This window comes from Panulirus ornatus, chromosome 9, assembly GCF_036320965.1.
Source record: "Panulirus ornatus isolate Po-2019 chromosome 9, ASM3632096v1, whole genome shotgun sequence".
Taxonomy (NCBI): domain Eukaryota; kingdom Metazoa; phylum Arthropoda; class Malacostraca; order Decapoda; family Palinuridae; genus Panulirus; species Panulirus ornatus.
In genome coordinates this window covers 27,481,183-27,505,614 of record NC_092232.1, presented here as the reverse complement: position 1 = coordinate 27,505,614, position 24,432 = coordinate 27,481,183, and the positions used below count along the sequence as shown (strand labels likewise).

Sequence of the window (24,432 nt, the reverse complement as noted above, 5' to 3'; positions counted from 1 at the left end):
TACTGATATTGGATACATGCTCATGAATATGAATACAGCTTTTGTGCGGAAGTAAGTTTAAGACTGAAGACCATCTGTGAATAGAAATGAATTTAGAATGATAAAAGATAAGAGCCAATAGTAACGATTAGGAGAGTTTTCTGCGATGAAACAGATCGATATATTTTGTTAGACAGAGAAAGCTTCTTTGAGGTGAAGTGCTTCAGGAAGGTGGAGCAGTGACACTTGTTTCATAGTCTCTGTGACGTAAATCACTATGATAGTTAACTATACGTACCGTATATTTATGTTCAGTTTTTCCTTTCGATGGATTAAAAGGCTTAGAATAATTATTAGAAATTCAAATTATCGTATACTGTACAGCTCATGGGGGGAATCGCCCCCGTCATCCCCCCTCTCTCTCCCCAGTGTATCCCCCAGCTCTCGGTGCACTTTGCTGGGGAGTTGTTGAAGCGAACACAAGTATGGCCAGTGAACGTTGAGCCACAAGTTACAGTAACCGACGCCGAGGAGCATGTCAGCGTCAGACGTGGCTTTCGTATGGCCTGGGGGCTTGCACAGGACCTCTGGAACCCCGGGCAGAACCTAGGGGTTCTTCACCCGGGAACCGGGGTACTCAAGCAGAGCCCAGGAGTTCCACCCAGAGGACGGGGTACTCAGGCAGAGCCCAGGGGTTCCACCCAGGTGGACGGGGTACTCAGGGAGAGCCTAGGGGTTCCACCAAGGGGAGAGGTACTCAGGCAGAGCCCAGGGGTTCCACCCAGGGAACGGGGTACTCAGGCAGAGCCCAGGGGTTCCACCAAGGGAACGGGGTACTCAGGCAGAGCCCAGGGGTTCCACCAAGGGAACGGGGTACTCAGGCAGAGCCCAGGAGTTCATCCAGTGACCGGGGTACTCAAGCAGAGCCCAGGGGTTCCACCAAGGGGATAGGGTATTCAGGCAGAGCCCAGGGGTTCCACCAAGGGGATGGGGTGCTCAGGCAGAGCCCAGGGATTCCACCAAGGGGACGGGGTACTCAGGCAGAGCCCAGGGGTTCCACTAAGGGGACGGGGTACTCAGGCAGAGCACATGGGTTCCACCCAGGGGACGGGGTGCTCAGGCAGAGCACAGGGGTGCCACCCAGGGGACGGGGTGCTCAGGCAGAGCACAGGGGTTCCACCCAGGGGACGGGGTACTCAGGCAGAGCACAGGGGTTCCACCAAGGGGACGGGGTACTCAGGCAGAGCACAGGGGTTCCACCAAGGGGACGGGGTACTCAGGCAGAGCACAGGGGTTCCACCCAGGGGACGGGGTACTCAGGCAGAGCACAGGGGTTCCACCAAGGGGACGGGGTACTCAGGCAGAGCACAGGGGTTCCACCCAGGGGACGGGGTACTCAGGCAGGGCCAGGTGCTCACGCTAGGCCTGGGGTTGAGGCAGGGTTCACACACGTCGTATTATACAGACGTGTATGGAACATACTTGGAACTAATCGATGAATTGAGGTGATTTTTTCCCCTCCGTTATATACCGAGTGACCAGGAGGCTCCCAGGGTTAAAATGCCGGCCATACTCGCCTGATACCGCGATTATATAATCATATACACGTAGTACACACACACACACACACACACACACACACACACACACACACACATATATATATATATATATATATATATATATATATATATATATATATATATATATATATGAAGAGAGAGAGAGAGAGAGAGAGAGAGAGAGAGAGAGAGAGAGAGAGAGAGAGAGAGAGAGAGAGAGAGAGCTGATTCATTATCATTGCTGGAAAGAAATTTAACATCAGCTCCGTTAAGGCTTTTGGTTGGTTAATCTCATGTACCAACTTATCCTCTGAGAGTATTTCAACAGGTAACGCTTCAGTTTACTAATACCAAACTGTTTCTCTTCAGGTATGCCCAGGATAATTTTTGATGGCGTAGTTATTCTAAGAATAATTCTGTAGATCACAGGGGGAAAACAATGCTTCCTAGTTTTCTATCAGTTCTAAATCATTTCGTAACGAGTCTTGTGACTCGTTATCCTATGAAAATAACCCAACATTCAAAATTGTGATTTGATAATGTCCCAGAACATTCCACAGACTTCCACTGATGGATAGTTTACATCAAGTATTTTCATCTTGTCATCAGTTTGGTGGATGGTTTACATCAAGTATTTTCATCTTGTCATCAGTTTGGTGGATGGTTTACATCAAGTATTTTCATCTTGTCATCAGTTTGGTGGATAGTTTACATCAAGTATTTTCATCTTGTCATCAGTTTGGTGGATGGTTTACATCAAGTATTTTCATCTTGTCATCAGTTTGGTGGATGGTTTACATCAAGTATTTTCATCTTGTCATCAGTTTGGTGGATGGTTTACGTCAGGTATTTTCATCTTGTCATCAGTTTGGTGGATGGTTTACATCAAGTATTTTCATCTTGTCATCAGTTTGGTGGATGGTTTACATCAAGTATCTTCATCTTGTCATCAGTTTGGTGGATGGTTTACATCAAGTATTTTCATCTTGTCATCAGTTTGGTGGATGGTTTACATCAAGTATTTTCATCTTGTCATCAGTTTGGTGGATGGTTTACATCAAGTATCTTCATCTTGTCATCAGTTTGGTGGATGGTTTACATCAAGTATTTTCATCTTGTCGATAGTTTCCCATATACTGAACCACCTTGCTTTAGCTCATTCTTCAACCTTTCATTATCTTTCTCGGATTTACATCTGCATTTTCTTCATCAACAAAATGCTTCCAGTTTGTCTCTAAACATCAGTGTTGGTAAAGGTACCTGTAATGATCATTTCTATGTAGCAGACCAGCCTGAGTATAGTTAGTAACATTACCTTTTGTTCTCATCGAACACATCAAGTTATTACACTTGTGTTGTCTGTTTGACAGTTATGCTGATACTTCTTCATGTTTCTCTATATCATTGAATATTTACTCGAGGTATATACCTTCGCATATGTATACCATGCATTCTCTTATACCTTCACATGTGTATGTCATGCATTCTCTTATACCTTCACATATGTATGTCATGCATTCTCTTATACCTTCACATATGTATGTCATGCATTCTCTTATAACTTCACATATGTGTGTCATGCATTCTCTTATAACTTCACATATGTATGTCATGCATTCTCTTATAACTTCACATATGTATGTCATGCATTCTCTTATACCTTCACATATGTATGTCATGCATTCTCTTATACCTTCACATATGTATGTCATGCATTCTCTTATAACTTCACATATGTATGTCATGCATTCTCTTATAACTTCACATATGTATGTCATGCATTCTCTTATAACTTCACATATGTATGTCATGCATTCTCATACCTTCACATATGTATGTCATGCATTCTCTTATACCTTCACATATGTATGTCATGCATTCTCATACCTTCACATATGTATGTCATGAATTCTCTTATACCTTCACATATGTATGTCATGCATTCTCTTATACCTTCACATATGTATGTCATGCATTCTCTTATAACTTCACATATGTATGTCATGCATTCTCTTACACCTTCACATATGTATGTCATGCATTCTCATACCTTCACATATGTATGTCATGCATTCTCTTATACCTTCACATATGTATGTCATGCATTCTCTTATACCTTCACATATGTATGTCATGAATTCTCTTATACCTTCACATATGTATGTCATGCATTCTCTTATACCTTAACATATGTATGTCATGCATTCTCTTATACCTTCACATATGTATGTCATGCATTCTCTTATACCTTCACATATGTATGTCATGCATTCTCTTATACCTTCACATATGTATGTCATGCATTCTCTTATACCTTCACATATGTATGTCATGCATTCTCTTATACCTTCACATATGTATGTCATGCATTCTCTTATACCTTCACATATGTATGTCATGCATTCTCTTATAACTTCACATATGTATGTCATGCATTCTCTTATAACTTCACATATGTATGTCATGCATTCTCTTATAACTTCACATATGTATGTCATGCATTCTCTTATACCTTCACATATGTATGTCATGCATTCTCTTATACCTTCACATATGTATGTCATGCATTCTCTTATTCCTTCACATGTGTATGTCATGCATTCTCATGGCTTCACATATGTATGTCATGCATTCTCTCATCAAATGCCACCAACCATATTGACTGTATTTAACATTTGCTATGTTACCACCTTTATAAATTTGTCTCACTTGCTGTGAAGTAAATCTTAAAGTCTTTATTGTCTGTCCAGTGATATTTTCTTACATAAGTATGTTTATTAAAATCTTTCTTAGATTTTAACACACGAGAGAGAGAGAGAGAGAGAGAGAGAGAGAGAGAGAGAGAGAGAGAGAGAGAGAGAGAGAGAGAGAGAGAGAGAGAGAGAGAGAGAGAGAGAGTAATTATTATTGGATTGTTTCTATCTGGACTGCCAGAAAGCATTTGACACTGCTCCGCATGGGAGGCTGATAAAGAAGTTGGATCACGGAGCAGGAATGGGGTGGGTGGAGACCCCTCGATACATGAAAGATGATCAAGTGGGAGGGAACAAAGGACGTATGTCGGGAAGTCTTCTCGAAATAGGTTGAGGTAAGTAGTGGGGTGTCACAGGGCTTTGCTCTGAGACCATTAATCCTCGTCTTCTATAGAATTGTCTTGCCAGAAGGTACGGACTCCTGCCTTACTACGTTCGCAGACAACGCAAAGGTCATGATGGAAGTGAACAAGAAGGGGAATTACATCAACGTGAGATACGAACTAGACTCCAACATTCAGATGGGATACGTGATTAACAAAACTCAACCCGAGTGATTGTATTGAGGATGGGTCACAGCAGCAGAAGGTTTCTGTACGAATATTACCTGACGACACAAGCTGCAGCAGTTTTGTGTGTGAGAGGGATTTCGGGTTAAGCATCTTCCCGAGCCCGTCTCCAGAGTCCCTTTTTAGGGGAATAGTGAAGACCAATTCTTGTTGGCTAAGATTAGAATTGCTTTTAACTTCATTGTCAAGGAAACGTTCAGTAATCTGTTCGTTTCATACATAAGGTCAGCACCTGAATGTTCCTCTCATGTTTGGTCGCCGCACCTAACGAGGCACAAAGGGCAAATCAAGACAGTCCAGAAGAGAGCGAAAAATATGGTACCAGAAAAAAGAGAGCCGAGTTCCCCGCTATTGAAGAGATAAAAGTAAGGTGTGACCTGATAACGTGTAAGGTTTTGAATTGAATGACTTAGACGAATAAAATGAAAGATTTTGGTGTAGAGGCTGTACCATGAAATAAAGCAAAAAGAAAATAAAAGAAAAAAAGATGTAAAGAAATATTGTATAAGAGTAGTGGATGAAAGGAAAAGACTTAATGAAAATCTGATAAGTACAAACAATATTCAGAAAGCTGATAAGTCGTATGTTAGAATGGAAATGCCCTACAAGTGTAAAACTCCTCCCTGTACAGCACATACAGGTAATAAGGTAATTTCACATAAACAGCTAAATTTTGAAGAAAAAATCGTACATCAATTGATTAATCATCCATACACTTTCTTTGAGACCGATCAATAACCACATGCCAGCTAAATATCAATTGATCTCTGCCTCCCCCCCACCCGCCTAAATCTCCAAACAAATCCCCCAGATTCTGTGGTGAAGTTAATCCGTGGCCAGTGTCCCCGTACACTCCCCTGCCCTTGTCACAGGGGAGGGCGGTGCCGATAATCATTCACACTGTCGTGCTAAATCCGAAAATTGTCGCACCTTCACTAAAATCTATTTAACGTGATACTATGGTATATATTAACATTATCATACAACCCAGGATTACTTTCACAACCGAGTCTTGGATTTGTAACCTGCGCTGAACTATGTAAGAGCTCCTGCAGCTGCAACGCTGCACTACTTTCAGCATCAGGGGCAGGATGGACTTTACATATATATATATATATATATATATATATATATATATATGTGTGTGTGTGTGTGTGTGTGTGTGTGTGTGTGGGCAAAATGAATCCATAAATTCTCTGAAGAAATAGCCATCAGATTCTATTGCACTAAAGCTGCAATCACTTGAAATATGTCGGTACAGACTAGTGTTACACATATGCAGACCCCTTCTTACAAACCTCAGTGATGGTGGTAGCTTAACCCAACCCACATCAAATGGAGAATAAATTACTTCTCTATAGATAACATTTTCGGGATCACTAGCGCGCCCTCCAATGTTGGCCTATTGTTACGCTGATGACGCCTCAGTTGTCATATGTTGTTTTAAAAAGTACAAATTTTTGATGGAATTGGTTGACTGCAGAATACTTCTTATATATCTGCATTTCTAGTTATATGTAGGAACATATGACGAATTAATCAATTGCGTTCAACAGAGTCATTGCATATGGCTGTAAATAGATTCTTATGCACACTAACAAATCATTACAAGCCACGCCCCCACGACAGCTTTTGACGAGTCTATTGGTTCTTCAGTGCAAAATCTCGCAGCTTATGGTATATATATTTTTTTAGTTGAAGCAGTGCCATACCCCCTTTTATCCAGAGTTTGTCTTGTCCGTTATCATTTCTTTGGAAAATCATTCTTTCTAGTTCGTCTATAGTCGAATTCTCTTGAAATGCAAAATAATTGTATCATTGTTCTTGTGGCAGTCCGACCTCCCTACGAATGAACCGAGATTTAGCAGTGGGACTGGCAAAATCTATCTTTCTGCTAATACGATATAAAGGCTAATTTACCATGTAAATAAAATTCCCTTTGGCAAACTATCACAGTATGGAACATTAGCTTTACTCCTATAAGGTATTAAGGTGTATTATCGCGCGTCCCTCCCGTGCCTGCTGGCCAAGGGGGCCGGGAACGGTAATAATATTGACGGCCGTAAACACTAGATTAATATTTCCCACGATGTGGCCGCACGGCGCTGATCTATTATCTGCACATTATACCACAGCCTTTATTGTTGGAAACTGATACCTCTTTCGGACTACTTCTACAAGTCGCAGTCTTTTATTAAGACGAAAAACGAAACTTTTACAGCGAGTACCGTGGGTTATGTAACCACTCTGAGCACAGTCGATACTGAAGAAAGTCCGTTTTTATATATGGTTGTGTTTTCAGTTAGACTCCCTCTACCATGAATGAACAAAAAGAAGTATAATAGATTGCTGTTGATGGGCGCAGCATCCAAGCCATTAATCTCAGTAGTGACATTAGCTACAGTCTTGCCATACGGGTCCCTTCACCCTGAACCTGACCTCCTGTCTGAACGACCTGAATCTCGAAGCTTCGTCTTTTTCTCTGAAGCAACTGCCTCAAAACCTTTATTTCTTTCACCGTTTTATCCTTGAGTTTACATAGCTGGCCAATTACCACGCCTTTCTAATATACATTTCTTTTCCCCATTTGTATTTTTTTTCTATTTTATTAGTCTGTAATCTTTAGTATTTTCCTCAGCTCGAAATCCGTGCCACTGAATCGAAAATTTCATATCACATCTACATCTTTACCTGTATAGTTTTCTTTAGATGTAAGATCTCTTGTTGTTCATCCTTCCTGAGACATAAAGATTGCATCAAGACAGGGTAGCAGCACAGAGGGATACCCTAATTAATAGTTAATTGGTTAGATTAGTATTTCCACTTTTCTTTCCACCACCCACCCCGGCCTCCCTTACTTCTCTTCACGCTTCCCCTCGTAATCACCAAGACTTGCCTTTTACCCCACTTCCTCTCCCCTCTTCCAGAACTCCCCTCTCCTTGTCCTGTGCCTCTCCCTGCCTCCCCTCTCCCTCGCCTGGGTCGGATGACAAGTGTACAGTCAACAGAGGGGAGTTTCTCCACGCTGGATTACCCACACAGTCAATTGAGCATCCAGATTTTCTCCATACCTCCTCCTTCAACTACATTTTGCTCTCCAAGTCACCTGAATAGTGTATTTATAAGCAAACAACAAAGCTGAACGAAAACATGAGTGAAAATCAAGATCTAGAGCGATATACGAGGAGGTAATGAGGCAGTAATGTGATCCAGAAATCTGTTTGATTGCGGCCGGACGCAGCGTGACGAACAAGTGGTGCGGGCGGGGCAGCACGTGCGGCCTACCATCACGCCACATTATCGTTGTTTATTTTGTCTTGTGGTGAGTCCGGGTCTGGGCCGCCGCCTGTTTGATGGTGGTATTTTACTGTTTGGTGTCACCAGGATCGAGAGCACGTGTATAATCCCATCAACGAAGTTGCCTATATTTACAGTTGCTATAACCACAATAGATCTAAATGTCCGAAATCTTAGCTAGGCTGAACACTAACTGACCTCATAGCTAAAGGAACAGTACTCTGGAATTGTCATTTTCTTTTGTACTTTCTTTTTTTTTCTGTCCTTAACATCAGGAACAGACCCTACATGATGCCACACTATGGTGGCCTAATGTGACTCCTGTCTTGTTCCCAGGGGTGTCAAGAATCATCGTGAAATTCGACGTATGTCAGCGTACGTAACACTCACTTGCTATTCTTCCACCCTCCATTTGGTATGTTCATGTGAGCTTATTTTCCACCTCCGCTACGTCTCGGAACCATCGGCCACGTCTGCATGGGTGTGGATCCGCTCTTGACGGCTTCCTGTGTGAGGAGGACGCGCTGTGGCCACAGTGCTGGGAGGAGGACGAGCTGTGGCCACAGTGCTGGGAGGAGGACGAGCTGTGGCCACAGTGCTGGGAGGCGCCATGATCCACGTCCCAGCCTCAGCTTCTCCAGCACTACCACCATGGCTCAGCTGCCGTCCGCTACCAGCTTACTACCACGCTACCACCACCCTGACCACTACCACCATCACCACCAGGGTAGGACCAGCCGGGCTCGTGTAGGGCAGGTCCCGGGCCAGCTGGTGTGTGCCACGTGCGGCCCAGCTGACGCTTCCCACGCGCATGCATTAGTATATAGCCGCACGCGGGGCACGTGCCGCACACTTGTATATCAGTGGCCGGCACGTGCACCACGCCTTCCAGGAGCTGGCTGCTGGAGCTGAGGCCACGGACACGGAAGGAACCGGAAAACAAAACAAAGGTATTAGGGCGTGACAAGTAAGTGAGGATGAGGAGAATATAGGAAGGTGAAGCATCGAAGAGAAAATATTGAGAAGAATAACGAAGGAAGGAGGAGGAAAGGCGACAACATTAGCGAGGTTGTGGCATGACCGTGGGCGTGATGGTTGGCGGCCACGGGCGTGAGTGGGGCGCGTGTCTCACCCCGGCCAACACCGGGTCCGCAGATGCCCGCTCCGACACCTGCACTCACACCTCCACAGAGTCCTCGCCCATCGTGAGCCCGACGTCCGCCCTACACGTCATGGCCAGCGCTGACCTACCGAGGGCGGTTTCGACCCCCGCCTACCCCGTCCGTGACCTGAGTCTGACCCTGAATCAGGATAAGTTCCGTCAACAGCGACAGGGTCAGGCCGCTTCCGTCCTCAAACTGCAGGTGAGTGAGGCCACGGGTGATATGCATTCCAACCTGAGATATTTGCGATGCAGCTGAACCGTTATCACGTTTTCTGTTCATTATGTTGACGCTGTTTATTTGCGCATCACGCAAGTCTTGCTGATATTTTCTCTGTCCTGTACGCCTTCCCTGCACACTGAGAGAGGCAGGTCACCCTACCAACACCACAAGGTTTGGCACATTTCTTCAGACTGACCCACACACTCCATCCATTCCCTCACTCAGGACTACGCTCTTATTCAAGCTACTCCTACATCTGCTCTTCATTAATATGCTTTTGATTAGTTATTATCTGCTATGGGTAACGTCAGTCGACAAGACCTACTTGTAAATTTTTACAAGGTTGTGTACATCGCCATGGAGCTACCCTTCTTAACATCTCTTGCAATGTTGCCATCACAAAGATGACTATGATCACGTAATTTCTCTATATTTTAGGAACCTGAAAGTGCTTACGTTACCAATTCTGTGATTTTCTTATGTATAAGCATTGTGCAAAAATATTCTTCCGTACAAAGTTGATAGTGGAATATTTCGAAGCCTATTTTTAGAAATCACGAAGCCTATTGCACTATTTGCACATGATTGCATGAAATACTCCTTCATGCCCATAACTTCATGACGCGGTAACCAGAGAGAATTCTGGTGTGATGTGAGTTGAGTTTTGATACTACGTTTAATCTGGTTGGGGGATTTAGTTAGCATAGATTAGGTTTGACTGATTTTGCAAGGGTACGATGTTTAGAGTTCGATAGCCTAGGTATTGAATTTGTCTGAGATGCTTTCATTACAGTAGGTGGTAGTTCTCATTTAACCGGCTTGACAAATTGTTTGATTTAACTGAGTTGATTTGGTTTGGTCAAATATTAGGTTAGGTTGGGCAATGGGCTCGGAGGAGTGCATCTGGTAGGTTAGAGTTGATGATAGCCATATGTTTAGTGTATTACTTGGATGGTTGGTTAAGTTCAAATTAAGTTTGGTTGGGTTTGGTATGTTTAAGTCGGTGTCAGGTTTAGGTAAGTGTATCGCTTGTTTAATAGGTCCGCTTTGGGCTATACGAACCCACTGAACAACGGTTGTTTTGATCATGGGTTGGAAAGCGTTGATAGCCAGAATTTCTTCCCCAGATAAAACCTTGCTTACCTCCTCCTTCAGAGGATTCTCGTCATGACATAAACCAAAGATAAATCCACGTTATGGCGAGAGAGTTGATAGTTAAGAATAAAAGTGTGTAGGCAGGTAAGGATGCTGACAACATCCAAGGTTGACGGACCATACAATATATTGAAACATGGAAGTAATTATTCCATTTATCATCCACGAGAACAGCTGTACTGGGGTCATGATAATAATATTCTGCACGGTAGCCGGTTGGTTTTGAAATGGTTAAAAGGTGAAGACCCCAGTAAGTAACTACCAAGGTTGGATGATAAAGGAATGATAACAGCTCATCATTGATCATTAAGGCCAAAGTTCAACTTATACAATGTAATGTACAATATAAATGTTGATTCGTAATACCACTAAACCCCTGGAAGGTCTTATTAAAGCCTAGCTTAGTTTAGCAGTCCCCACATTTTGTTTTGTTCCTGAATATTGTCCCCATCATCTTTATGGAACAATCTTATGATCTAAGCTAATGTAGCTAACCTGATATCATCATGAATAATGGCCTCTAGACCACGGATATTATATCGAGCTCGATGGGTTAGGTTTGAGCAGGGTTTCGGGTTCTGCGGGACATGTAAGAGTCCTTCCTCACCAGTTGTGTTGCTCTACGTCCAGATCAAAGATGGTTTGCTTGTGGCGACAAACAACGTACAACTGGCAACATGGCTGCCTCTCCTTCCTCTGGCTACAGACGTTCATGCTGAGGCTGCTACACTGACTTACGCCCACACTACTCACGACCCCCAGCAGCGGGAGGCTGGTAAGACAACGCTGAAGGTGACACTGACGAGGACGGTGAAGGCTGGGGAGACGCCGCCATTGTGGTTTTCGTCGGAGGTGGCCGCTCAGCTGGGTCTCCCCTTCCTCAACTTTTCCCACATCAGGAGTGAGTTGTGCTTGTGTTTATCTCTTCAACGAGAACATTTCCAGTTCTAGAACTTTTTTCTGTATAGGCTCCGATTTTATCTTTTCCACGCCTTTAGTTCATTTGGTGATTTAATCCTATGCTTCAGTAGGAATTTTAAGTATAGGAACAAAAATAAACTGACCTGCATAAAGTCTGAAGAGGATCAAGTACGTTAAGATAAAGTCCCAAAGGAATTAAGTCATTCCTAGCTCTAATTTCCGAGTAGATTTTGTTGGTCATCAACGGAATGTACAGTTTACGTGTTCCTGAATCTATCTTACCACGGTTCATGTCTACTTTACCTGACTGAGGTGTGCGGTTTTTTCAGGAGGTGTGTACGTGTGTCCGCACTGTGACCGGCAGTTTACGGCGCCAAACCCCTTGAAGCTACACTTGGCGGCCCGCTGCGATACTCTGGCGCCGCACCTACTTTGGGCTCGACTCTCCGACCCCCCTGCCCGCACCATGCCCAAGCCCTGGTTTACGCCCCTGCTGTCGTCATCCTCCCTTGATAAGGTCTCAGTGTCCCCCACACGCCCGACACCACCGTCTCAAGTCTTCACTAGTTGCCCAGGGGCTTCCCTCGGCGTATCTGGGGAGCGGGGATCCCCTAAAGGCCACAAACCTGTTTCTCCGGATTCCACCAGCTGCCACGTAAGTTCTCCCAGGTCATCCTCGCCAAGGTCTTCTGTCTTCCCACAGGAGCCTCGTTCAGCTTTCCGACGGGTGAGTAGCCATGTAGGAGTACGTCCAGAGGGCCCCCTCCCAAGGGCCTTAAGTCTCCCAAGGCCTTTATTACCGCCGGGACCCTCTCGCTCTTCCTTTAGGGCGTCCACAGCACATCCACTCATCATAGGTGGGCCACAGACCACGAACGGATCAGATTTATTGCTTCATCCACGGCTCCTGTTAGGGACGTTGTTGCCCACACATCCTCATGCTCACAGTGCCAGTAACACCCAGCCCTTCATGCCTGTCATGCCGCTTGCAGGCACCACACGCCCTCTCCTAGACGCGGGTCCCGCCGGGGCTGTGGTTGATCCGTGTGCAGAGATGGAGACGCTTGTATCAAACCTGGGGCGCAGCCGCAGGGGTCACCTATGCCTCTACTGCGGCAAGGTGTACTCCCGCAAGTATGGCCTGAAGATCCACATCCGCACACACACTGGCTACAAGCCGCTCAAGTGCAAGGTCTGCTTACGGCCCTTCGGTGATCCCAGCAACCTAAATAAGCATGTGAGGCTGCACGCAGAAGGGGAGACGCCTTATCGGTGCGACCATTGCGGAAAGGTCTTGGTGCGACGCAGAGACCTGGACCGACACATTCGCTCTCGCCATCCAGATGTTCTCCCGCTCTCCGCCCAACCCCTCACCGATACTGAGGACGAGGACGAGATCCTTGAGGTGGAGGGCGACGACTTTACCGTGCAAGTTGACGTTCATGATGCTGCCTAGAGCTCACCAGTCTGCAGAAGTTGTCTGCAAACGAGGAACAGGTCGGATGGACCACATCCACCTGTTATAACTCTCAGGACGGTCTAGCGTACCAAATCCATCTGGTGCCAAGGAAATTCTTCCCTCCTATGGTTAGTCACCCGAGTCCTGAACATTCTTGTACAAATTTCTTCCCCAATGTGTCAAAGTTTGTGCCAAAGTTTAGCTCAAGCAACGTATCTTCCAGTGGTTGTGCTTCCTCTTTGGTTCTTGATTAATAGCAGTTAGAGCAATAGTGATACTACTAATAGTAGTTGTGGCTATATGAACACTAATTTCTTCGGTGAATTCAGTAAACTGCACAGTCAGTCTCGACATAATCGTCGAGCTAAAATACGTAGTATTATCTGTACTATAGTTTGAATGGTATTACTGTTAGGAATGAATGTGAAAAGAAGACATTTATCGCAAGGTTATTTTCTCGACTTGGCGCAGGTGGGTCAAATACTTTATTCGCGACCAGTTTTTCTTAAAACCACTTTATTACTAAAGTCATCAAATTTGATATTTAGAAAAATTATGAATGTAAAGATGCCAACTGTGACGAAAAAAAAAATCGGTATCAATTGTAGCAACTCGACTGTGGTCACGCGCGAACCCATACCCGTTGCTAGTTTGAAGTCTAGGGAAAGCGTTAGGTTAGAATAGTCACGCCAGTGAATTTTAACCCCTAACCACCCCTGCCTACCTTAGCTGAATCCAGACGTAGCACAAGGGAAAATAATGTCGCAAATAAAGTACAATAGTTGGTAAAATAACGTTTGACCCACTGGTACTTGTCGGCAAAACACCACTTAGATTTAACCTGAAACTTAGGTTAAATATGACAATACGAATATATTGAAAGTTCCTACGTGTGAACGCTCTGGCTTTAGAATGCTCTGAGGAAAATGAGCTGTGAAGGTTGTGACTTGAGAGTGACCTGACCTGTAAACGTTCTAACGAAGAAAGTTGTCTTACTTGTGAACGTTGTTACTTCTGTATGACGTATGAACGTCCCGGTATGGTATTATAGCAACCTTTTGATGTCTTGTGAATGCTGTAAACGGTGAATGTGTAATGGGAACAGTGAAACCCGAGAACTTTCTTACGTGTGAACGTAAATGTTTGTAATCACATTTCATATAGTGTGGTGAACTTGTCTTTATAATGTAAGTATTTCGACTTCTGAATCTATCCAAGGCCTGTGACGTGAAGATATACAGCTGTATATTGATAATGTACAAATCAAAGTGCCAGTCTTCTGTGATATACCAAGTATGAATATTTTCAATATATTTTTCCAATGATTATTTTTGCATGTTTATTTTTTTACAGTTTTGTAACATGGTTTATGTCAAGCTTGAAAGATAAATTTTTATTTTAAAGAATGTAATTATAGGGAAATAAAACAACAATATTCTTTAATTCATTTATAAACAAGAGACATCTAGACTAGATTGTTTATTATGTACTCTGAGACATTAGATTTCTCTACACCACCACCGACACTTCAAAACAGAAAATGGCATTCGTTAACACAATTATGCTTTCTTGAAATCCACCCACTAACACAGGCTCCACGCCCTGCGGTAGTGTCAAATCGTGTATATAGACATACAAATCAATGCTGGATGCATCATCCTGTGCTACATCTAAGGTTAGGGTGTTTGTTGGTATTTTTTTGTAATAAATATATAAAAATAAATCCAGCAATCTCAAAGCGTTTTACAAAAAAATGGATAGCGTGACGTATGAACAAATATGAACAGCAGACACTGCATCAGCACACTATATATGTCTATTGATTCCTTCATATTCAAATAAGCTTTGTATACATTCACCCTACATGAATGGCTGTCAGTACTCCGACATTCATCACAATGGTTCCAACTATATAAAAATATTCATTCATATAGTTATCCGGAATTTGAAAAATACAAAGAGCGTTTTCCACTGCTTAATGAGAGAAAGAGAGAATTATGGGTAGGATATGAAGACGTGAGCAGCAACAATAGGTAAGCCTATTAACTGTTAACTCTAAGTATTTATCAATGTAACCACTGCACGTATTGTCCTAGCTTTATGATTAACGGTAATTATTCACTTTCCTCGCACCACCATTTTCTGTTAGAAATCTTTCACTTGTCGAGGTATGGAAAAATTCATATGTAAATAAAGAATGGAAAATAATTGATACTGAAAAACAATGAAATTCAGCGTGAGTCTGCAGACGACACTATTTTGTAAACTTCCACTAATGTTCATAGTGTACAGTCCATCAGGGTATTTCAGATATATATAGGTTTTTTATAACTAAATTCTTGAAGTGTTTCTTTCTTAATTACTTTCAGTTTTGAATGTATATCTAAAATTAATTTCATCTTGTATTTTCGGTTGCTTTGCGCATGCGCTGTTTCACTTGCATTTTCGTTTCAGCCACGTTAAGGAACGTTTGTTTTGATTGTGCCTGAAAGTGTCTACGTTATCGACCAACATCGCTTCAGATTATCAGTGTTGGAGGGTTTTACCTTGACAAAATGGTGCATTATACAGCAAACTGCCCTATGGGCGAGAGTTTTGTGCCTCTTATAAATCCGCACAGATATCCTTGTGTTAAACTGAAAATAGAAACTAACGCAACGAGCTACATGGCCGATATTGCTTGCATGTGGACTTTTTGTGACAGGTCTTTGCTTGCTGTTCCAGTTGTCTGCCATTGAAGTAAGGTAAGTAGCCGTGTGCTTTCAGCCAAACTAAATCAAACCTCAACTAAGGTACAACACATCCATGGTTAGGTTTGGTTTGGTTTGGTCACATATGTACGACATTGCCTTATACCATTTAATGATGTCTAAAGTCTGATTCACTGTATAGGGTTCTTTATACTATAAGGCTTAGAAGTCAATCTTCATTCAGATTTCGCCTAACCAGCACCAAATTGATAATGTGTAGTTAAAAATTAGTGGCTCATGGAAAGTAAACAATTACTGAACATGAAATGATGAATATAATGGTTATATCCAAGTATGTATATACTACTGTAGAATGACGACTGGGGGTCAGGTTGATGATAGCTATAATTTCCTTGCTTACAAGAAATGTTTTATATGCTTATTTGCTGTAATGTGGTCACGAGTTTAACTCATTTTGTTTTATATACACTGAGTGCATAGTGGTTCTTAAAGGTAAATATTATGAAGCTTCAACACCAATGTTACATAGATCTCTTTCTAAGAGTCTTGATATAACTTAGGACTTGTTTGCAGAGGCTGCTGCAGCCTGGGTCATACTGCGAGACTTGTAGTGGCAGGGAATGTGTACTCCTTTGGAGTGAGATTTTTTTTTTGTCGAGACTGTACCTTCAGTCATACAGCTAACTGAGGTGACTTTTCACTTACGGTGTAACATTATGCAGGCGGAGTCCGGTAATATATATATATATATATATATATATATATATATATATATATATATATATATATATATATATATATATATGTTTCACAGTTTCGGATAACCAACGATTGTTGAGCTAGGGTTGGTTTGGTTGAAATTGTTTTTCCGATGGTTTTTGACGTCTTCAACGATTCTGACCATTTTCATTGCAAATAACTGCATTTTGTGATTTCCTCTGCCCAAAACCCTGATTCCCCCCCCCCCCCTTTTTATCGTTCGATTAAAGTGATTTGCGGTAGATATGTAGGTAGCATCGTGCATAACTCATCAAAAACCATCGGAAAAGCATAATTTCGACTTCCAAACAGGTACTTTTACCTTTATTATTACTTTTTATTATTATTATTATTATTATTATTATATTACCCTGTGGCCCCATTCACTAAAGGAAATTTAGCAAGATACCTTTTCGTCACGTCAACAGCCGTTGATACAGTCTTGCCAGAGTTACACTTTGAGTGAAAAGTTTCCTTCGGCGATTGTGTATCATTTGGAGTACTGGCTTGACAAAGTGCTTCTCACTCCAAAGGAGTTCAGTATTTCCCTGCAGCTGAAAGTAGCGCAGCCTAAGGCAGAAAGAGGTTCTGGGTAACACAAGGGACCCTTTCTTAGAAAGTGATCCTAGTATACCTATCAATAAATGAGTAAATATAAGTGAAAAGTTACATCGGCGAGGCTCTATCAACGTCAGTTTGTATAGGACCTTCTCGTCTAGTGCTTGGAGTGTAGCGTTGCAGCTATAGGATTCCCATGTCCTGGGTTAAACAAGATGACTTCATAATTCTTATATTACCGCAAAGATTCTAGGTAAAATTTAAGATCCTTACCCAAAAGTTATATTCCAACGAAAGTATGTTAAACACTATGCAGTGATTATTTTGCCGGTGGGGCAAGTAGTGCGTCCGTTTATTTTCATTTTATTGCTAGATTTTATGGACTTCAAACAGAATAGTGTTTGCATACAAGTATCATTTCTGATGAGATGAAAAGAACAATTCTGGTTGCATTTACATAAGTCCACGGGTTAGCGGGAGAGCTCACACCCGTCACCATCTTGTTAAAGTTTTGGATTACCTTGAAAATCAAACCATTCAACATTTTCTAACCCCTATCGAGGAAGGAAGTAGTGTCCTTGACCCTAAGCAACCTCAAAACCCTCGCCCACCTCAACTCAGAGGTGGTGCAAGGGATTTGTGTTGAAAATAAGCCAGTCGGCAAAATAATATTTGACCCCGGCAAAATAATCACCAACGGTAGTAACATTATACACGGCTGCTGGACGGCAGATATGGTAATTTTTGAGCAAAAATTGAGACTGTGATTACTAAGATTACAGAGGTATCGGTTTCTATGCTGATATATATATATATATATATATATATATATATATATATATATATATATATATATATATATAGAAATGAACATACTTTTGGCCACCTTAGTGATATCACAAGACAGTGCAATGTTACATACAAACACCTGTGTGAATGAATCGGTGAAAGGACAAAGATTACCACTGCAGCAAATGTGGAAGCTTGTAGGATATAGGGGCTTTGGCGATTTCACAAATCCTGTGCCAATTCCATGTCAGCAATTATTGAAATCACAAGAATAACAGGGTAAATTTGAAAAACTTTTCATAGGAACATACAATCTTTGCCTAATTGCTTATGGTAAAATATAACAAGTGCAAGTTTAAAGTCAGATAAAAAAAAAAATCACACTGAATTTCATGCATGCTTGTGAAAAGCAACTAAAATGTAAAGAACAAACCATATAAAGGTATAACAGGAAAGAAAAGGTTATGGTACACCTAGTATCCTGTGCTCTTCAAGTTCAACCAAAATCAGTGTGTTCATAAAGAATGTGTTTCTCTAGTGAGAAATCCACTTCAGCAAGTAGAGAGCACCACAATATACAAATGAACATGGAACAATCTTAGATGAATAAACAGGACCGGTGTGTGGGTCACTCGCAGAGAACTGTTGGACAGTAATCACCTACAGAGGAAATGAAGAGTAATTGCCGAAGGCATGGATAAGTGTAAATATAGTGACTGGTCCCCTTTTCGACCATTTATTATATGCTAAGCTTACATGGACAGCAACTATCGTAAATGAAGGCATACATTTGACTGGATGTGCCAGATTTCACCCAAATGCCCGACTACGTTTGGTAGATGTTACCTTTTACCTTGCTACTCTGGCTGTCTGATATACATTTATGCTGAGTTTTCTTTTCGTTTTTATCATAAAACACTCGAAATTCTTATGTTCACATTTCGCGGGACGTCACTGCCGGCCGATTCCACATGTATATTTGTCAGCGTGCGTGTTGCTCTTAACCTTTTTGATCTTAGCGTGAGGCCTGTCCTGCATCTAGGCGATAAAAGCAAGGCGCTAGATTAAGTGAACTAGTCTAGTACAAGTATGGATTAAAATAAAGTGGCACTGGTCGAAGTATGTGAATCAAAAAGTCGCAATGATTTCCAATTTTTGCACAGAGCAGATGCTTTCTGAAAATTGATAGCGCTGGATCAGCATAGGGTATATAAAAACATGTAGAAAATTCAGATATGATTTTTTTCGCCTCAACCTAACAGACCAGTGGAACTGTTAAGTTCTTTACCAGTAAACTTGCAAATTTACTTTTTTTCCGATAATGCATAATTTTCTGATGAAAGTTTATCTTTTGTATACAAAATTATGTTATATGCATCTCTTAAAGAAATGAATATGATATATACACACAAGTGAAAAGTCACCTTTGACGAGACTGAATCATCTTCATTAGATGAAACTGAAGTTTCGATAAAAATCTTGATTCTAAGGGGTCTCTCGTATCCCTGCTGTTGAGTAAAACGCAGCTTTGAACTGCAGGAGCTCTTAGAAAAGAGGTCCAGTGGTAACAACCAGGACCCTTTAAAAAAAGCGTCTTAAAGTAATTACGAATATCTATATAAGTGGACAGTGGCATACATTGCATCACAGAAAATACACTGACGGGATTTACGTTCTACTTTTTATAGTAAAATACACAATCATCCCACCACCTTATTGAAGTCCAAATCAAGGGTAGCATCTTAACTTAAAAGCCATGAACAAGTAGATCATGTTTCAAAGAAGTGCCTGCACAAAATATATAGAGTGAATAATGCAGTCTCTTTTAATGATATGATGAGGCAAGAATATTTTGTAGTCTTTAGATTTCATCGATTACAAGCCGCGTATATACTGTGTATATTGGCTAATCAAGTGGCTTCAGTATAACTCAGGTATTTCGTACACGTGTAAAACACGCTTCTGGTTTTCAGTACATCCAGTCACCTTCGCATTGGTCATGGGAGGAATGATAGAGAACCCACTTCAACAGGAAAGATGACAGTTCCAACAGTTGTTAGAATGATAACAAGCGCTCCTTTAGCTCTCCCTGCTGCAATCTGTGGAGCGTTACCTCCCTTGCGGGCTAGGCTGGGCGGAATAACCCTCCTTTACGTTATATATATATATATATATATATATATATATATATATATATTTCTGAGAATATGTTATTTTTGTCAGACGTAGTCATCCAGTTAGCTGTAACAAGAACAAAAACAGTTTTACCCGACCTTAGAGCCACCTTGACCTTATGAAATTTATCATAGCAGAAAATGTGAGCTTTAAACACTAACTGTTTGGAAGTAGTATATATATATATATATATATATATATATATATATATATATATATATATATATATATATACATATATGTTTGAAGCTTTAAGGCACTTCTTTAATGTCACATGGACATACCATTAGCAAAATTTTGATTGGAAAACACCGGGACGGATCACGAATAAGTAACCAAATTTTGTAAATGGATACTATCGCCGAAAAGTCCTCACAATACAAATTGTAACCACAATTCTCGAGCCGCACCTCATCTACATAAGCAGCCACCACATGAGATAAAATAACAAATTCATGCATGCACTGTTCTAAACACCCTACTTAGACCAATGCAATTTGAATTTTTCTTGTCATGTGCTTATATACTGAAGTTGGTGTGTGTGTGTGTATGTGTGTGTGTTTATGTATGCATAACTGTGGTGTACTACATATTGGTATTCCATGGCACGTATTACTATGACAACTGTAATCATTTACTTTCCTTGCAAATACTTAACATTAGACTCTACTGCTTTTCTTGCCAAGGAAATGTTGTCATTGATCCTGAACCGACAATTATATTTAGAGAGGAACAAAGAAACTTGTCTCCTTGTGTCTCTTTTCCACTGATGTTCTGTGATAGAAGAACTTAATTCATTTCACATTTTTGTGGTTGTTATAAGAATAGCCTTTTAAGCTTATCAAAGTTGAGGTTTTGTTAGTAGGTTTGTCGATCATTTCAAAGAATTTAAAAATTTTATAAGAAGAGTATTCTTGATATAAATGAAATTGGGTTGGGGGGGAGGGAGGTTCAGCCATCATTATTTCTTGTCAGAGGGCGCTGGGTTGAGAGAGGTTGGGAACTAACTACTAGTCTAACACAACGGCTAATATCTCAGACTTCAATTCATAATTGTCATAACCTTTATCTTACGTGGTCATGATTGCGCATCCTACTCACCATTTTTTGTCGGTTGCTATAAAGAAAAAAAATAACCCTGGTGGCTACTCATCTTTCAGTGTTGTTCATCACTTGAATACGTCATCCCCATGGTGGTGGCTACCATATGTAGGTCTTCCTGCCTTTGTGCGGTCTTCCCGCTGTAAACACAGTGGTTCGTCTTTATCATTGTAAAGCTAATATATTCCTTACACTGCCTTTCCAGATCCCTATAATTACATCATACGTGTATTCCCGTCACCCGTCAGCTGTTCCTCTTCGACTTCTTACGTGAATTGGGATAACACGTATCAGTTTGCTAGCACTGGTAGAACCTACATATATAGGTACCGTGGGGCGCGACCGGGAGAACCATTCGCTCCGTGGGTTAATCCCGAATCACTGTTCGAGAGAATGTACTCCACATTAACTATGGACGGGTTAGTAGTGTACAGGATGTAAATACTACATGTTCTATACTTAAATATACAAAGATACATCCCCAGCCTTCGGTAATTAGTCCATCTACAATGATATCTAAAGTTATGTGTTAAGGGCTATGCGAAAGAGCCCAGAGGCTCTCATTTGACACTTGTAGCAGATGTTACACTCATTTGACACTGGTTGTAACAGATGTTTGCACTTTTCAGCGGAACTGCTTCTTCCAAGCGAAAAATGTCCATAACGTTGTTCACTATAAATGGCCATGTATTTGCATTCTGACCTTGTGTAAGGCACTGGACACTGGCGCAAATGTAGTTAAAAGCCGGGCCTACTGTGGGATACCCGTGAGGCCTAGGATATAAAGGACAGGTCAGTGATCGAGTTGACTCCTTGAAGAGTCGAGATGATGTCACCGCTTGTGTTGTGTGATATAAGCGCTCATTAGATTGTTTGACTTCCTCTCGAAAGGTGATGGTCATCAAGTCTCGACAGGATGTAATCTTCCCGAGTGACGAGTGCCAGTCGAAAGCCACAGGATTCAGGCGCCTGCGCTGCGATAAGCTGCAGCCTACATTGTTGCCTACCTGATGTCCCTGAAATTACCTTAGACCAAATGATACCAGTGACGTCCATTATGACGTTCCTTGGATGTCGCAAGTCATTAACTGATGCCAGTGACGTCACAGTATAACTTTTCGACGTACTTATGGATTAGCTGTAGCCACTGACATTATCACTTGGGTGTTGCTGACGACTTGACGGACACTCACATGAAAGATGTTCACAGCAAACCCTGAGTTCTACTCCGCTTCAGAACCTACGCCGCCCAGACAGATTACACTTCAGAAGCTTCCAGTAACACACAATCCGCCGCTGCTCGCATCACATATGGTTACAAAGAAAACGAAAGTACGATCAAATTAGTCCCCTTTCTTCACAGCCTTTACTTTTTATTTCCTCATCGGGAAAATAGCCACAGGCACAACAAAGTATTTTGATGAGTTCTTGTGGTAACCGTAGTATCTGTATGACACATTAGTGTTTGTTAACACAAAACTTCAACTGATCTCTCTTTCCACATCGGAAGCATAACATTGTCTGTAGTTGTGGAAAACAATAGAGTTGATTTATCCCCGTTTATCGTTTTGAAAGTCGATTATCACGGGTTCGTCAGCTCGAGCGGCCCTAAAATTTTGTCCAAACTTATGTTTTTGGTGGAGGTGACGGGCAAGTAACCGAATCGCTTCATCACCCCATCACACGCAGTCTGCACAGCTTGTAGCTTGTCGCTGGAGAGCTTCGACGCCCAATAAGTCACTCGCTTCTTGGACTCTCGTGAGGTACTCCAGGGCTTGTCGATGTTCGTCGTGGTGTGCGAGGCCAGGAATTCCTCCATTTTCGGGTCAAAATCGAAGCCGAGGTAGTCTAACAGCTCACGTGTCTTGTTGACTGGGTTCAGGGACATATCTTCGTACCTGAGGATGTACAGCCTCCCGGGGAAATCCTCCTGCAGTTTCAGAGCCGCCGGGAGGTCGTCCTTCATATCGCTGCAGAGATATTGCGGGTCGTAACAGTCCTTGGTCTTGCACCACTGGACAGTGTCCGTGCGGGAGTTGATCACACCCCTGGGGTCACGCACCAGGTACACGATCCGCGCGTTCAGACTCTTGTCCTCCAGGATCGGTCGCAGGAACTTGAGACGGAGTCTGACGATCTTCATGGTGATCCATGGGAAGAGCTCGCAAGCCCCTTTCAGGAAGACGTCGTTGAAGCAGAGGGCGTTTCCCCAGTCCTTAGAACTGCAGATTTTCCAGATCAGAGTGTTCCGGGAGACCATTTCTTTGATCCTCTGCACTGTCACCATATACTCGTCATTGCCGTGAAATCTAAGGGAAAAGTTCTACATTAGCTCGTATGAAAAAGCGACATCCATTCATTAAAACCACCTCAGAAGAAATCAAAAGAACCTTGCAACAAGAACCATCAAACAATGATCAGTATGGCTTGAAGAGTTATCTTCACAACACATACGTGGCAGACAGGCTGACTGACACTTGTACACCATATGACATATTCTGCTTACGTGAAACTGTAAAAATCCTTCACATGGACGGATAAAGGAACTATATATATATATATATATATATATATATATATATATATATATATATTTTTTTTTTTTTTTTGCTTTGTCGCTGTCTCCCGCGTTTGCGAGGTAGCGCAAGGAAACAGACGAAAGAAATGGCCCAACCCACCCCCATACACATGTATATACATACGTCCACACACGCAAATATACATACCTACACAGCTTTCCATGGTTTACCCCAGACGCTTCACATGCCCTGATTCAATCCACTGAGAGCACGTCAACCCCGGTATACCACATCGATCCAATTCACTCTATTCCTTGCCCTCCTTTCACCCTCCTGCATGTTCAGGCCCCGATCACACAAAATCTTTTTCACTCCATCTTTCCACCTCCAATTTGGTCTCCCACTTCTCCTCGTTCCCTCCACCTCCGACACATATATCCTCTTGGTCAATCTTTCCTCACTCATTCTCTCCATGTGGCCAAACCATTTCAAAACACCCTCTTCTGCTCTCTCAACCACGCTCTTTTTATTTCCACACATCTCTCTTACCCTTACGTTACTTACTCGATCAAACCACCTCACACCATACATTGTCCTGAAACATCTCATTTCCAGCACATCCATCCTCCTGCGCACAACTCTATCCATAGCCCACGCCTCGCAACCATACAACATTGTTGGAACCACTATTCCTTCAAACATACCCATTTTTGCTTTCCGAGATAATGTTCTCGACTTCC

General features: G+C 42.1%; 2 protein-coding genes across 5 annotated transcripts in view; one reads left to right on the top strand and one right to left on the bottom strand.

Moving 5' to 3' along the window:
* The first annotated feature begins 8,548 nt into the window (after positions 1 to 8,548).
* Positions 8,549 to 16,667, top strand: Prdm13 (PR/SET domain 13). Its single transcript, XM_071664914.1, has 3 exons — positions 8,549 to 9,524; positions 11,331 to 11,601; positions 11,951 to 16,667. Exons 1-3 carry the CDS (start codon positions 9,237 to 9,239, stop codon positions 13,075 to 13,077), a joined length of 1,686 nt encoding a protein of 561 aa, XP_071521015.1. The 5' UTR covers positions 8,549 to 9,236; the 3' UTR covers positions 13,078 to 16,667.
* LOC139750295 (carbohydrate sulfotransferase 4-like) overlaps positions 14,514 to 24,432 on the bottom strand; it is a 159,538-nt gene continuing 149,619 nt past the window's right edge. For all 4 annotated transcript variants that reach the window (XM_071664915.1, XM_071664916.1, XM_071664917.1 and 1 more), the window contains exon 7: positions 14,514 to 23,482. In XM_071664915.1, the coding sequence (XP_071521016.1) occupies positions 22,756 to 23,482 (727 nt within the window). In that variant the 3' untranslated portion in view covers positions 14,514 to 22,755. The remainder of the gene's footprint in view (positions 23,483 to 24,432) is intronic.